At 38.6% G+C, this 13707-nt stretch overlaps 1 protein-coding gene across 8 annotated transcripts in view; it reads left to right on the top strand.

Annotated features, from left to right (window-relative positions):
• The window catches only part of MICAL3 (microtubule associated monooxygenase, calponin and LIM domain containing 3), a 286121-nt gene that overhangs the window by 149571 nt on the left and 122843 nt on the right, over positions 1-13707 (top strand). For 7 of the 8 annotated variants that reach the window (XM_070756493.1, XM_070756490.1, XM_070756492.1 and 4 more), the window contains exons 9-16: positions 1683-1798; positions 2474-2600; positions 4286-4379; positions 5993-6140; positions 6277-6473; positions 7719-7831; positions 9286-9348; positions 11030-11203. In XM_070756493.1, the coding sequence (XP_070612594.1) occupies positions 1683-1798; positions 2474-2600; positions 4286-4379; positions 5993-6140; positions 6277-6473; positions 7719-7831; positions 9286-9348; positions 11030-11203 (1032 nt within the window). Of the gene's footprint in view, positions 1-1682; positions 1799-2473; positions 2601-4285; positions 4380-5992; positions 6141-6276; positions 6474-7718; positions 7832-9285; positions 9349-11029; positions 11204-13579; positions 13664-13707 lie in introns of all 8 variants that reach the window. The other variant, XM_070756495.1, reaches the window with a different exon arrangement.

Genomic DNA, 13707 nt, shown 5'->3' with positions numbered 1-13707 from the left:
GGACAGAAGGAAAAGGGGGGACATGATCGAAACATTTAAATATATTAAAGGGTTAAATAAGGTCCAGGAGGGAAGTGTTTTTAATAGGAAAGTGAACACAAGAACAAGGGGACACAATCTGAAGTTAGTTGGGGGAAAGATCAAAAGCAACATGAGAAAATATTATTTTACTGAAAGAGTAGTAGATCCTTGGAACAAATTCAGTGGTAGATAAATCCACAGTAACTGAATTTAAACATGCCTGGGATAAACATATATCCATCCTAAGATAAAATACAGAAAATAGTATAAGGGCAGACTAGATGGACCATGAGGTCTTTTTCTGCCGTCAGACATCTATGTTTCTATGTTTCTATATTAAATGTTTTAGCGAATAAAGTAAGTTACTCCCCATAATGAAATTTCATTTTGTCCTCAAATATTAAATGAGTAGCACCTGTGCATACCTGAGCTGATTTCGCTGTTACGTATTGAGGACCTGTTTATACTTTTCAGAGCCACCGATATCTCTGAAGATGAGCAGAAATGCAGTTGAAATTAGAATTATTGTTGTTTTCAAAATAAATGAGTTTTGTTGTAACTCTGATTTTAAAGTACAAAGGAATGACATGAGAAAGTAAAGGGAATTTCTGTCATTTTAAACACAAGGCCCATTAGGACGGAAGGTTCCATTAGAAGTAGTCCCCTACTTGATATTCCATTGGCATGAAAAACGTGGTCATATAGAGTCTTTAAGTTGGCATTAAATGAGGTGGTTCATAATAATGTATTGGACTTCAGGAAATTATTCTAGGACTTTGAATGATCTCTAGCGGTCCCATCATAACTTGTCCTATGGATGTTGGCGTTTTAAAGTGTTTTGTCGGGCTCTCTGGTAGACTCCTCCCAAAAATTCACAGGTACAAATTTCAGACACACACACGTTTGAAAATTCAAAACAATGTTCTTTATAATGAAAATTCACTTAACCTAAGCCCTCTTTTGGTATAGCAAAGAGCACTGGTCTCCAAACAAACTGGTAATTGGTACAAGTCCCTTATCAGTTCTGTGATACTTAGCTTGCAGCTGTGATGCAATTCACAGTCCTTCTTCTTTCACAAAGTGAAACACACTTTGCTCTGGTTAAGTTTCAAAGCGGGGAAAAATCAGCACACAAAAGGTCAAAGTCAGTAAAGAAGTCACGAAACACAACGATCAGATAATCCTCCACAATGGCCAAACCCACAGGCTGCTATTTATAGCAGCCTCACTAATTACCACAGCCCCACCCAACCACAGGTGGCCTCATTTTCTTTGATAATAATCTCTCAGTTGTTGTTGCCTATGCATCACTCTCCGCATGCATGGCTGTATAATTAACTCTTGTTCTGAATCCAAGGAGGAGCTAGATAATTGATCTCCTTCTGAGCTGTCTGCCACACTCTCCTCCTCCCTGTCACTCATGTCTTCTTGGTCAGAGGAGCCTTCATCAGCAGATTCCACCGGGGGCAAAACAGGCCTGCAGCATGTGGATGTCTCCCCCACAGCCACAGTCCTTGGGGCAGGAGCTGGGCCAGAGCTAACCACAACATAAAGTAATTTTGCAATGTACACACAAAGGAAGTGTCTCAGCCATGGTTTCCCATGGAATATTATTTTCCCTTCTATTATTCCTTCCAATCCCTTTTTTTTGTTGCTTCCAGCCATTTTGGCCAATGGGAACTGGAATAGCCAGAGGCTTTCTTGCTGCCATGGACTCTGCCTGGATGGTACGAAGCTGGTCCTTAGGAACAGGTCCTTTGGAGGTCCTTGCAGAAAGGTAACAAAATGCCTGTTTCTCTGTATGCATGTTTATACGTGAATGTGTATGCTGTCGTAAGCAGGAAATTTATGTACTATTGTATGTCTAAGAGTATGCAACTTCAGGCTCAATAATCTGCAGTGTGTGTGCATTTATTAGCATCTTCTTATATGTCAATTCTGTGCCTTCCTATTTGTCCCTGTTCTAGTCAATGTGTTATCCAGAGATATTTGTCATTTTCTATGGTCAGCTATAAAAGCATAGCAAGGAATAACACACTTTTCGCTTTGTGCATGGGATAAAAGATGGCTTAAACTGAAGTATCTGAACATAATTAGGGGAACATAGAAAAAATTGCCTCGTTATGCTCCTAATTGGCAACATTCTTAAACCCAAAATTCATGTTAACAAACACGATTGTTATGTTCACATACTAAGCTCTTCTCCTGGGTCCCACCAAACGACATTGCTTAGTCGACGGGACCCGGAGAAAAATGGTCCTAAGTCATTTTTTTCAGTGCTGTTTTTAAATGAACACTAAATTAATGGTTGTAAGTCGAGGTTGCATTTGAGACACCATAGTACATGCCATCCATCCAGTAGAATATAGTTGTTTTGCTCTAAGTAATAAAGTCATGTCTATCAATGTCTTTTATATCACTGAAACTGACGCCCTTGTTCTATTTTTCCTAGAGAGAGCATCTATAGGTTGTTGCCTCAAACTACGCCAGAAAATGTCAGCAAGAACTTCAGCCAATACAGCATTGATCCTGTCACTCGATATCCCAACATCAACATCAATTTCCTAAGGCCAAGCCAGGTAATCAGCTCTATCCTGTGGTGTTCCAGGATATATGACGGACACCGCATGCAGTCAGTTGAAGAAATGACCTCGAAGTAATATAAGTATAGCACTGAAGTACTACAGTATAACGTGTCAGCTGCAGCAACATGACAGAATAAATCAAAGCTTGCCACAAAAGAAGTCACTTTTTGGCTTTGAGTAGTTGTGTTTATTTCTGTCCATGGAAGGATATTAAGTGTTCGGAAACTTCAGATCGTGCAGAAGGCAGCCGTGAGAGCCATCGTGGGGCTTTCAAGATTCGCCCACGTTTCTTCAACACTCTGTGGCTTGCATTGGCTGACGATCAGTTTCCGGTCACAATTCAAAGTGTTGGTCATGACCTGTAAAGCCCTACATGGCATTGGACCAGATTACCTCCGGAACCGCCTGCTACCGCACGAATCCCAGCGACCGATAAGGTCCCACAGAGTTGGCCTTCTCCGGGTCCCGTCGACTAAACAATGTTGTTTGGTGGGCCCCAGGGGAAGAGCCTTCTCTGTGGTGGCCCCGGCCCTCTGGAACCAACTCCCCCCGGAGATTAGAATTGCCCCCACTCTCCCTGTCTTTCGTAAACTACTCAAGACTCACTTATACCGCCAGGCATGGGGGAGTTGAGATATTCCTTCCCCCTAGGCCATTACAATTTATGCATGGTACGTTTGTGTTTAAGTTTGGTTTTATAATAAGGGTTTTTAGTTGTTTTAGTATTGGATTGTTACATGCTGTTTTTATCATTGTTGTTAGCCGCCCCGAGTCTACAGAGAGGGGCGGCATACAAATCCAATAAATAATAATAAATAATAAATGAAATAAATAATTAAAGAAAATAAACTATGGTTTATATACATGTCCGAATAATTAAGACAAAAAGTGTATTGGAAAGGGAAATTATTTCAGAAATTATTTGGGCTGGGTTTTGTTTGTTTGTTTGTTAATCTTTATTCCATGACATGTATAAACATTTTCTACCATAATCTAAACTTGGAGAAGGAACATCATTGGACTTGTTAAATACTTAGATGTGAGATCTCAGTGAATCCTAGGGTGTAAAGGCCAGGGTGTCCAGCAAACCTGGAAAACAGGGAAATCAGGGAAATTGACTGTTTGGGAAATATCAGGGAATTCATGAAAAAAACGGAATAAATCGGAGGGAGGGATGACATCAAACTGCATTAAAATGTTTAAAAGTCAGGGGAAAATCGTGTTTAAAAAACCCAATGGATCGCACTGCCTGGCAGAGTCAAGCAAAAATGAGCATAATTTGATTCTTCAGCTATCAATATTTCTCCATGGCTTCGCCGTTTGGTATGACATCATCTATGACCGCGCCTTAACTAGATCACAAATTACAGGAAATGTCAGGGAAATATCAGGGAATTTCAAAATGGTTTCCCCCTGGACATCCTGAAAGGCAAAAAGTGGAAACAGTTTGGGATGGTTTTTGACATTAATATGCAATATTCAAATGCATTAAACATGCAAGAGTCATTGGCCATTAATCTTCCTGTGCTATTAAACTTCCTGTCATTGGCCATTAATCTTCCTGTAAGTTGTCTGCAGATACCGATTATCAGTTTGCCCCCTCTTTGGCTAATGGATAATTGCTTTGTTGTTATCTTGACATTTGATGTGATACATGCACTCTTTTTGGACTGCTACAGGTACGTCATTTGTATGATACAGGAGACTTGAAGGATATTCATCTGGAGATAGAAAATTTGGTGAATTCTAGGACACCAAAGTTATCACGGAATGGTAAGTCATTCCATGAATTCCTTGTTACTGTATTTTTCTTCCCTTCCCGGAAATTTGAAATTGGTTTCCATGCCAGCTGCCATTTTCAAATAGTGCATTAAGAGAATATTGGCTGGATATTTACTGTACTTAAGCTGTGTTGTAGCCATTAGTGATCTCTTTGATCCTCAGGCTCTTATAAATACACTTAGTATTCACGTGCGTACACTTATATTCTTATGGACAGGAATGAGAATAAAAACATTTTCCGTAGCGCTCTGTGTGCATTAAAAGCAGAGAGACAGAGGTTTTTCTGCTATGATGAACCTCAGTGGTGCAGTGCTTAAATTGCAGCACTAAAGGGTACTTCTGCTGCCTGCTGGCTGCCTGCAATTTGGCAGTTCAAATTCCAACAGGCTCAAGGTTGATTCAGCCTTCCATCTTTCCGAGATGGGTAAAATGAGGACCCAAATTGTTGGTGGCAATAGGCTGACTCTCTAAACCTCTTAGCGGGGCCTGTAAAGGACTATAAAGCGGTATATACTATAAGTCTAAGTGCTATTGCTATTAAAACCAGGAAATTTGTATTTTCTGACTGATATAACTATGAGTTTATGAGCAAACTTTCCTAATGTGATGCTCCCTGAATTGTTGAGCACAGCCTTCAAAATTCTTGGCCATCAGGCCCTTTAGGCCAATATAGTCCTTTGGTTATACAATGTTGGCATGAAATTCTTTAATCTCTAATTCAGTACATATGAAGAGCACCAGTCAGAATAAAATTGATTTATAATGGGGGTTGACAGCCTAAGCCTGATTATTGAAGACTGATGTTACAGTTCTCAGGCTATTTTAAGTTTGGAAACAAAGTTTTTTGTTTTTGTTTTTAAAGACAACTACAACTATCAAACCCCTCCCCAAACCCTACGTTAATGCATATGTATAATGTACCACTGCTACTTTCTGTTTCTTAGTTCCCTGCCCAAATATTGTCCACCGAAATGATTGACAATACTACTTTCATAATCAAACACTAAAACACTGTATCCCAATGTTGAACACTAAAATACTTCAATCAAACATTAAAATATTGTATCTCAATGTTTTTAAAAAAATATTTTTTATTTAATTATATGTATTAAAAAAGACAAACAAACATTAAACAAAACAAGACAATACATTTACATACATACATATATACCACTAGGGGTATCTTACAGTAAGTTCTCTTGCCGATCAACTTTTACTTATATGTATTTACTATACATACTATATTTTCATCACTATAATTATTTTAATACACATAGTTATACCACCTAATATTATTAAATAATTGTTATCTATTTCCTAATATGTATATTCTATATACATATATGTTATATATGCTATATTTCCATTGCTATAGTTATCTAATTATACGTATTTATAATGCCTAAAGTTGTTGAAATATTATATATATATATTAATAGATTAAACACCAGTCAGTATATTTTGTTTTCTCCTTTCAAGTCAATTATAGAATAAGTTACAAATTTTGTAATATTCCGAATTTTCTTTCTCATTTAATTCCATTGTCAGTTTGCCCAATTCTGCACAATCTTAAGATCTTTTTTCTATCTCAATGTTTATTTCAGAGTCTGTGGCCCGTTCTAGCAAACTTCTGGGCTGGTGTCAGAGGCAGACAGATGGATATGCTGGTGTGAACATAACAGATCTTACAATGTCATGGAAGAGTGGCCTAGCCCTGTGTGCTATTATTCATCGATTTCGTCCAGACTTGATGTAAGCAATAACATTAGCTTTTGGATAGCTAGTTGAAGAATAGCTAATCAGGCAATTGAGGGGGTTTTTATATTTTCCTAAGCTGTAGTAGATAGAGTTTTTGTTATAATTTAGAAAACGTATTTGTCTCTTCCAGAGATTTTGATTCTCTAGATGAATACAACATTGAGAAGAATAACCAGCTAGCATTTGACGTTGCTGAGAAAGAGCTTGGAATTCCTCCCATCATGACTGGTAGAGATATGGCATCAGTTAGTGAACCAGACAAGTTGTCCATGGTCATGTATCTCACCCAGTTTTATGAGATGTTCAAGGATTCTCTTCCTTCCAATGGTAAGATATGTATTATGCATGTACTGCCATCTTTGAAAGTTGTCATATAGAATTGACTGCTTTTATTTATTTATTTATTTATCTATCTATCTATTCATTCATTCATTCATTCGATTTTTATGCCGCCCTTCTCCTTAGACTCAGGGCGGCTTACAACATATTAGCAATAGCAATAGATTTTGTTCTATTCTAGAGTAATTTATTTTCTTTGATGTGGAAAGATGTTTTTTGTGGCTAAATTTTCTCAAAATAGTGAATGCAATATTTATTTATTTATTTGATTTTTATGCCGCCCTTCTCCTTAGTGTGGTTTACAACATGTTAGCAATAGCACTTTTTAACAGAGCCAGTATATTGCCTACACAATCCAGGTCCTCATTTTACTCACCTCGGAAGGATGGAAGGCTGAGTCAACCTTGAGCCGGTGATGAGATTTGAACCGCTGACCTACAGATCTACAGTCAGCTTCAGTGGCCTGCAGTACAGCACTCTACCTGCTGCGCCACCCCGGCTCTCTCTATATAGCGAACTGTATTCCCAACTGTTCTAATGGCGGACATTATTTTGTAAAGCATTCTAGACTGAATTATTTCTGAGGTGGTGAGATAGAAGGTTGACTTGTCTGCTTCTCTCATAATCATAGTTTCTTCTCATCAGGACGAGCTCTTTACCTTTTGATATTTTTAAATTGCTGATGAATTATGCAAAAAAAGTTCAAACTGGTTCTGTTACAATTTACTATTCAGTGCAAAAATGTCAACTTAAAAGAAGTAGGAACTTCTAGAGGAAGTTGAAGACTTTCTGTTAGAGTAAGTCTCTGAATAACAAGTTGTAGTGAAAAATATGTACCTTATACGATCTAACCAAATGGTTAGTAGCAATAATATCTGAAAATGTAGTTGTGTAGCCAAAGCTAAAGTAATTTTGCAGTAAGGATATGAAAATAAATTGAGCCTACAAAAGTAATACCTTGTATTTTATCTTTGGAGATAAAGAATATATAAATATGTTTTTTAAAAATAATACCTTCCTTGTTAGGCATCTCTACTTGAGGGTGGCAAACATTGTGTTGTTATGAAATTTAAATGATTGTAATGAAAACAATTCCTAGAATGGAAAAAAAGATTTAATGGGGGATTAGCTTTTGTGGTTTGCAACTGAACGTAGACAGCGGAAATAGCCAACATCAAAGTCTGAACTTTGGGAAATTTTTTGTTATGTCTCTATTTTTTTTCCTTTTTATAGATAATCTGGAACTGAATGCGGAAGAAAAAGCTGCTTTAATTACTAACACCAAATCACCAATTTCCTTCCTAAGCAAGTTGGGACAGACAATTTCACGGAAACGGACACCAAAGGTAATAATGTTTTTGAAATAAAGGTAAATCTCAGTAGAACTGTGATTTAATAGCCCACTTGAAGGAATATCAGTTAAATCCGAATTTATATCATGTGCATTGTGTGATTACGTAAATGAACCAATTGGTCATAATTTTCTCAGTGTTGGATCCTTTCAGAAAGTTTGCTCCATGTTTGAGAGTGAAGTCCAAACTAAAATGTCCAGTCCATCCAAAATCAGCCAAATGGTAGTTAAGAAAATCAAGTTGAATTCCTAGGGCTGTGTTTTGATATGAAGCTGGGTGCATGATTGATGCTTCGACTTATGACTGCAGTGACATATGACCACAATTCCAGGCTCAGTTGTAGTCGTACATTGAGGACATAACAACATAAGAAGAGCCATGCTGAATCAGGCCAAAGCCCATCGAGTCCAGCATTCTGTGTCACACAGTGGTCCACCAATTATACATGGGGGTCTTGAGCAGAAAGACCTCCCTTTCCCCTGACCCCCAACAAATGGTACTCAAGGGAATCCTTCCTGCCTCAACCAACATAGAGGCAGCACATGGACATCCATTTCAATAACCACCGATACACTTGTCATCCACGAATCTGTCTAATCCTGCCTTGAAGCTATCCAGGCTGACAGCTGTCACGACCTTTTCTGGAAGTGAATTCCGTAAACCAACGACCCTCTGGGTGAAGAAATATTTGCCTTGATCTGTCCTCACTTTCTTTCTTTTTTTGAAAAATCTTTATTAATTTTTAGTAAAAAGACATACAGACTTACAAACATTTAAACACATAATAGGGGTTACAATTACCCCTCTTTTCTAGAAGTCAATTTTTAATACAGAAAAAAGGATAAAATCTTAAATCTTTAAGTCAAAATAATATTCTAATTGAAAAGAAGAATTTTGTTTACACATTCTAATACACTTAGAGTTAAATTGATGAAAAAAGAAAAAATTGATGAAAAAAGAAAAAGAACCAACAAACAATAGCAACAACTAAAAATATCAGTAACTTTGAATTATATTCATACAGTTTTCATAACCTTATATTGAACTTTTTTCTTATCTATCCATGTATAAACTTTGTTTGTCCTCACTTTCTTACCTATGAGCTTTAGGGAGTGCCCGTTTGTCCTAGTATTGTGTGATAGAGAAAATATTTTTTCTCTATTCACCTTTTCTATCCCATGCATGATTTTATATACTTCGATCAAGTCACCACTAGATCGAAGGACTACCTGGGATCAAATGAGGGCACATTATCCTCGAGTTTCCAATTGAGGTTGTAGTGGATCATTGAGTAGACCGATTTTAAAAAGTTACAAACACACCCTCTCACTTCAGAAAAAGCTCCTCAGATTGTTCTCAGATGGGAAAAACAGGATTAATAACATTATCAACATATAAAATATGATATAGAGACAATGGAGACTAAGAATTCCCTCTCTTCTGTTTAGGATAAAAAAGAGAAAGATCTGGATGGTTCAGGAAAGAGGAGGAAAACCAGTCAATCAGAAGACGTAAGTAATACTGTTTTCATTTTTTTAAAAAATTATTTTATTTATTTATTTATTTGTTTATTTGTTTATTTATTTATTTATTCAATTTTTATGCCGCCCTTCTCCTTAGACTCAGGGCGGCTTACAACATGTTAGCAATAGCACTTTTTAACAGAGCCAGCATATTGCCCCCACAATCCGGGTCCTCATTTTACCCACATTGGAAGGATGGAAGGCTGAGTCAACCTTGAGCCGGTGATGAGATTTGAACCGCTGACCTTCAGATCTACAGTCAGCTTCAGTGGCCTGCAGTACAGCACTCTACCTGCTGCGCCACCCCGGCTCTATTCCAATTCATTTTAGAATCTTATCTAATTTGAATTAGAGGAGTCAGGGATTATATATTTGCACAGTACAGTACAATAGAACTTCTTGTCATAAACACTTCTGACCGTGATCAAATCGGGTTCTGACCAAAAAATTTCACAATTATTTTTCCCCCGCGGCTGATTTACTCTTCCGTGCCATTTTTTTTAAAGTGCCAAATTTTCAAAATTAGATTCTGGTCACACCCAAATTGATCTGTGACCAAAGTTATGGAACAAGTTACGGTTTTGACCAGAGGTTCTTCTGTACATTGAAATGTAACTTAGTAAAGCATTTTTAAATTAGTAATTTCTATGTACTTCAAATGACATAAATGCAAAAGCCAAAATAAATTGCAACAACAATCAAAATAGCCAATAGTTTGAAATCAAGAGCTAAAATATCCCAGGTTTGATTCTGTCAAACCACAGTCACCCTAGAATAGGGCCGGATCTGACCCATAAGTACTTAGATCTGGCTCACAGGGCCAACCTAGAGATAGTGAAGGACTGGCCTGCACTGTCTTTGCCAGTGAAAATGGACCTCAGGAGAGCTGTACATTGATCCAAAGGGTTGCAGGAGGCTGTTACAGTCAAAACAGAGCTCAGGAGCCTGTTTTCTCTGGCAAAGCACTCAGGCACCCCCAGGCACCCCCAACACAAGTGACATCAAGGTGGTCATGCCCACCTCAGTCACGCCCACTCCAGCCCCAGAAGGTCAAACACAACCTTGATGCGACCCTCAATGAAATCGAGTTTGACACTCCTGGCTTATACCCACTCCTTTTTTTTTTAATTAAAAAAATTAAGAGCCAAGGTGGCGCAACAGGTAGAGTGCAGTACTGCAGTCCACTAAAGCTGACTGCTAGATCTGCAGGTCAGCGGTTCAAATCTCATCACCGGCTCAAGATTGACTTAACTTTCCATTCTTCCGAGGTGGGTAAAATGAGGACCCGGATTGTGGGGGCAATATGCTGGCTCGGTTAAAAAGTGCTATTGCAAACATGTTGTAAGCCGCCCTGAGTCTAAAGAGAAGGGCGGCATTAAAAATAAAATAATAAAATAAAATAAAATAAAATAAAATAAAATAAATAAGATAGATAGATAGATAGATAGATAGATAGATAGATAGATAGATAGATAGATAGATAGATAGATAATTTGATGGTAAGATTAGACTATTTGAACTTGGAGTAAAATAGGCATTGCGAGCAAAGGTCAACGAGCATGAATGAGAACATGTTTCAGGTCCCCTAATGATGCTCAGAATTGGAATTGGGTGGTGGGCTTTTCAAATGCACCGGAAGGGAATCTCTCAATCCGTTCTTGACTTCTAGGAGGACACTTCCAGAAGCGGTCGTGAAGACAGGCCCACCCTTGTAAGTGCTCTGACCGAGAGAAGAATTGATGCTGCTATCGGGAACCAGAATAAAGTGAAGTCTATGGCAACACAGCTGCTAGCCAAATTTGAGGAGAATGCCCCTGTACAGTCCACAGGCCTCCGGAGACAGGTGAGAAAAGACTTTGCGTTGGATACACTTGGGGCTTTAGTTAATGCTTTGATAAAGGGCGGATGTTCTTGCCTTGCGGGGGGATGTTTGAATTTGATTGGAGGGCACGCAGTCTCTCTCTATAGCAGGGGTCCCCAAGCTTGGCAACTTTAAGACTTGTGGACTTCAACTCCCAGAATTCTCCAGCCAGCCATGGAGTTGAGAAACTCCATAAGTTAAGAAACTGGCCGTTCCTCTCCTTAGGGAATATCTCGGTTTGCAACTTATGGGATCTCACAAGAGAATTCTAATTAATATATGATCAAGATCTACAGCAGGGATCCCCAAGCTTGGCAACTTTAAGACTTGTGGACTTCAACTCCGGAGCAGTGAAGGGTTGCCGGTTCCCGCCACTACTGGTGTGCTTCCCGCAGAGCTCTGTGACCCCGGCGCATGCCGGCATGTGTCCAAGCAAGATTTTGCTTCTGCGCATGCCGCGTGAGCATGATTTTGGCTATTTCTTATCTTCCGCGCATGCGTAGTAGCAAAAAACCCACTGAAATTTCACTCGCACACACATTTCCTCATGCAATTTTGCTTTCTGCACATGCTTGTTTATTTATTGGTCTATTTATATTTGTCAAACAATTATGGGATGGTAATTGGTATAAATAAAACATTAGATAAGTAATGATAGAAGACAATTGAACAGTAGGATAGCGAGGATAGGCACAATGGTGCGCTTATGCACGGCCCTAAAAAGTGAGTTTTATATATATATTCCTACATAATGGTGTATATAGTATATATATTTGAATATTATATGTTTCTTTTGGCAAAGGTGCATTTTCTATGTATTTATATTACAGTGTTCCCTCTATTTTCACGGGTTCAAACTTCGCGAAAAGTCTATACCACGGTTTTTCAAAAATATTAATTAAAAAAATACTTCATGGGGTTTTTTCCTATACTGTACCACGGTTTTTCCCACCCAATGACGTCATATGTCATCACCAAACTTTCGTCTGCTTTTAATAAATATTTTTTTAAATAAACTTTAATCAATAAACATGGTGAGTAATAATCTAAATGGTTGCTAAGGGAATTGAAAATTGCAATTTAGGGGTTTAAAGTGTTAAGGGAAGGTTTGTGATACTGTTCATAGCCAAAAATAGTGTATTTACTTCCGCATCTCTACTTCGCGGAAATTCGACTTTCGCAAGCAGTCTCAGAACGCATCCCCCACGAAAAGCGAGGGAACACTGTATATGTATTTTTGCTGATAAGTGAAACGGAAGGGATTTCAACCTTACCGGGATTTGAACCTGTAGCGTGTTGCATGCAAGGCAGGATATTAAACCATTGTGCATTCCCTACTGGAGCTACAACGTGGCCCGTACTGGTAGGAACCCAATACTGCTCTGGAGTTGAAGTCCACAAGCCTTAAAATTGCCAAGTTTGAAGACCTCTGCTCTATAGCCAGACAAGCTGCTTTTGCATTCTAGGAATAAAGAAGCCCTTTTTAATCCTGCTGGAGTTTTATGCCAATCTGTCAAAGAGCAGTGGTGGAATACAGAGACATGCTGGCAATTTGCCATTTCTTTGCTCAGTTGTCTAGAAACAATTTGGGGTTGGAGGCCTGATCAAGTTCCCAGGTCATGAAAGCTACTGCTTTGAGAGTACTATCGGGCTCTATGCTCATCCTGGAGTTAAATCTGGCCTCCAGGGAACTCCTTTGTAAAATAATCTTTGATGAATTGCCATCTGTTCCACATACAGAAGACGGTTTTCAGTAGCTGTTGCAATGAATCATTAATACACAACCAGCTTCTCGGCTTGAGAAAGTGGTTCAAATAACTGGCTTCTTCACCCAGGAATCCTGTAGGATTTATTTAACTTGACTTAGCACTGCAGGAGATGTATCTTTTTCCAGTAAGCACGGTATCCAATTTGCAATGTGCTTGCAAATGGAATGCCAGGATTTCAAATGATACCCTGGTAAAAGATACTGTTGGCTTGAAGAATGGATTGAAACATCTGCGCTGTGATTATTTTAGGAATTTTTTTCCCCCTCCGATTGTTTAATTCCAATCTAAACCTACTCAAATAATTTGTCCAAATAATAGGAGACAGATGGCCTTCTCATGGATAGGTTTCTGTCTTCCTCCCGCCCCTTTTCCCCCTTCCATTTTTAAATATTTATCTTTTTTATTTGGTTTGCCAACTAATTTTTCCTTACTCTATTTCCCCCCTTTTTTGATGTCTGTCTTCGAATCACCCTCTTCAATATCTATCCCATCCCTTTGTGGGTTTATTTGTGATTCCCGTCTTTTTGCCTTTTGTGAAAATGCCCATCATCCTGGGCATGTTATGACCTGCGTGCAACATTCTTCCCAGCCTTATCAAGACCGTGCTCTCAGCCATCCCGCCTATCGACAGCGAGAGCAGGGCCGCCATTATCCAATACCTCAGTGGAAACAGGTAAAACAAACCCCAGTGAATGACTTGCCACACTGCCAACCCCA

Source organism: Erythrolamprus reginae, chromosome 6, assembly GCF_031021105.1.
Source record: "Erythrolamprus reginae isolate rEryReg1 chromosome 6, rEryReg1.hap1, whole genome shotgun sequence".
Classification (NCBI taxonomy): Eukaryota; Metazoa; Chordata; class Lepidosauria; order Squamata; family Dipsadidae; genus Erythrolamprus; species Erythrolamprus reginae.
This window is presented reverse-complemented; position numbering and strand designations above follow the sequence as displayed.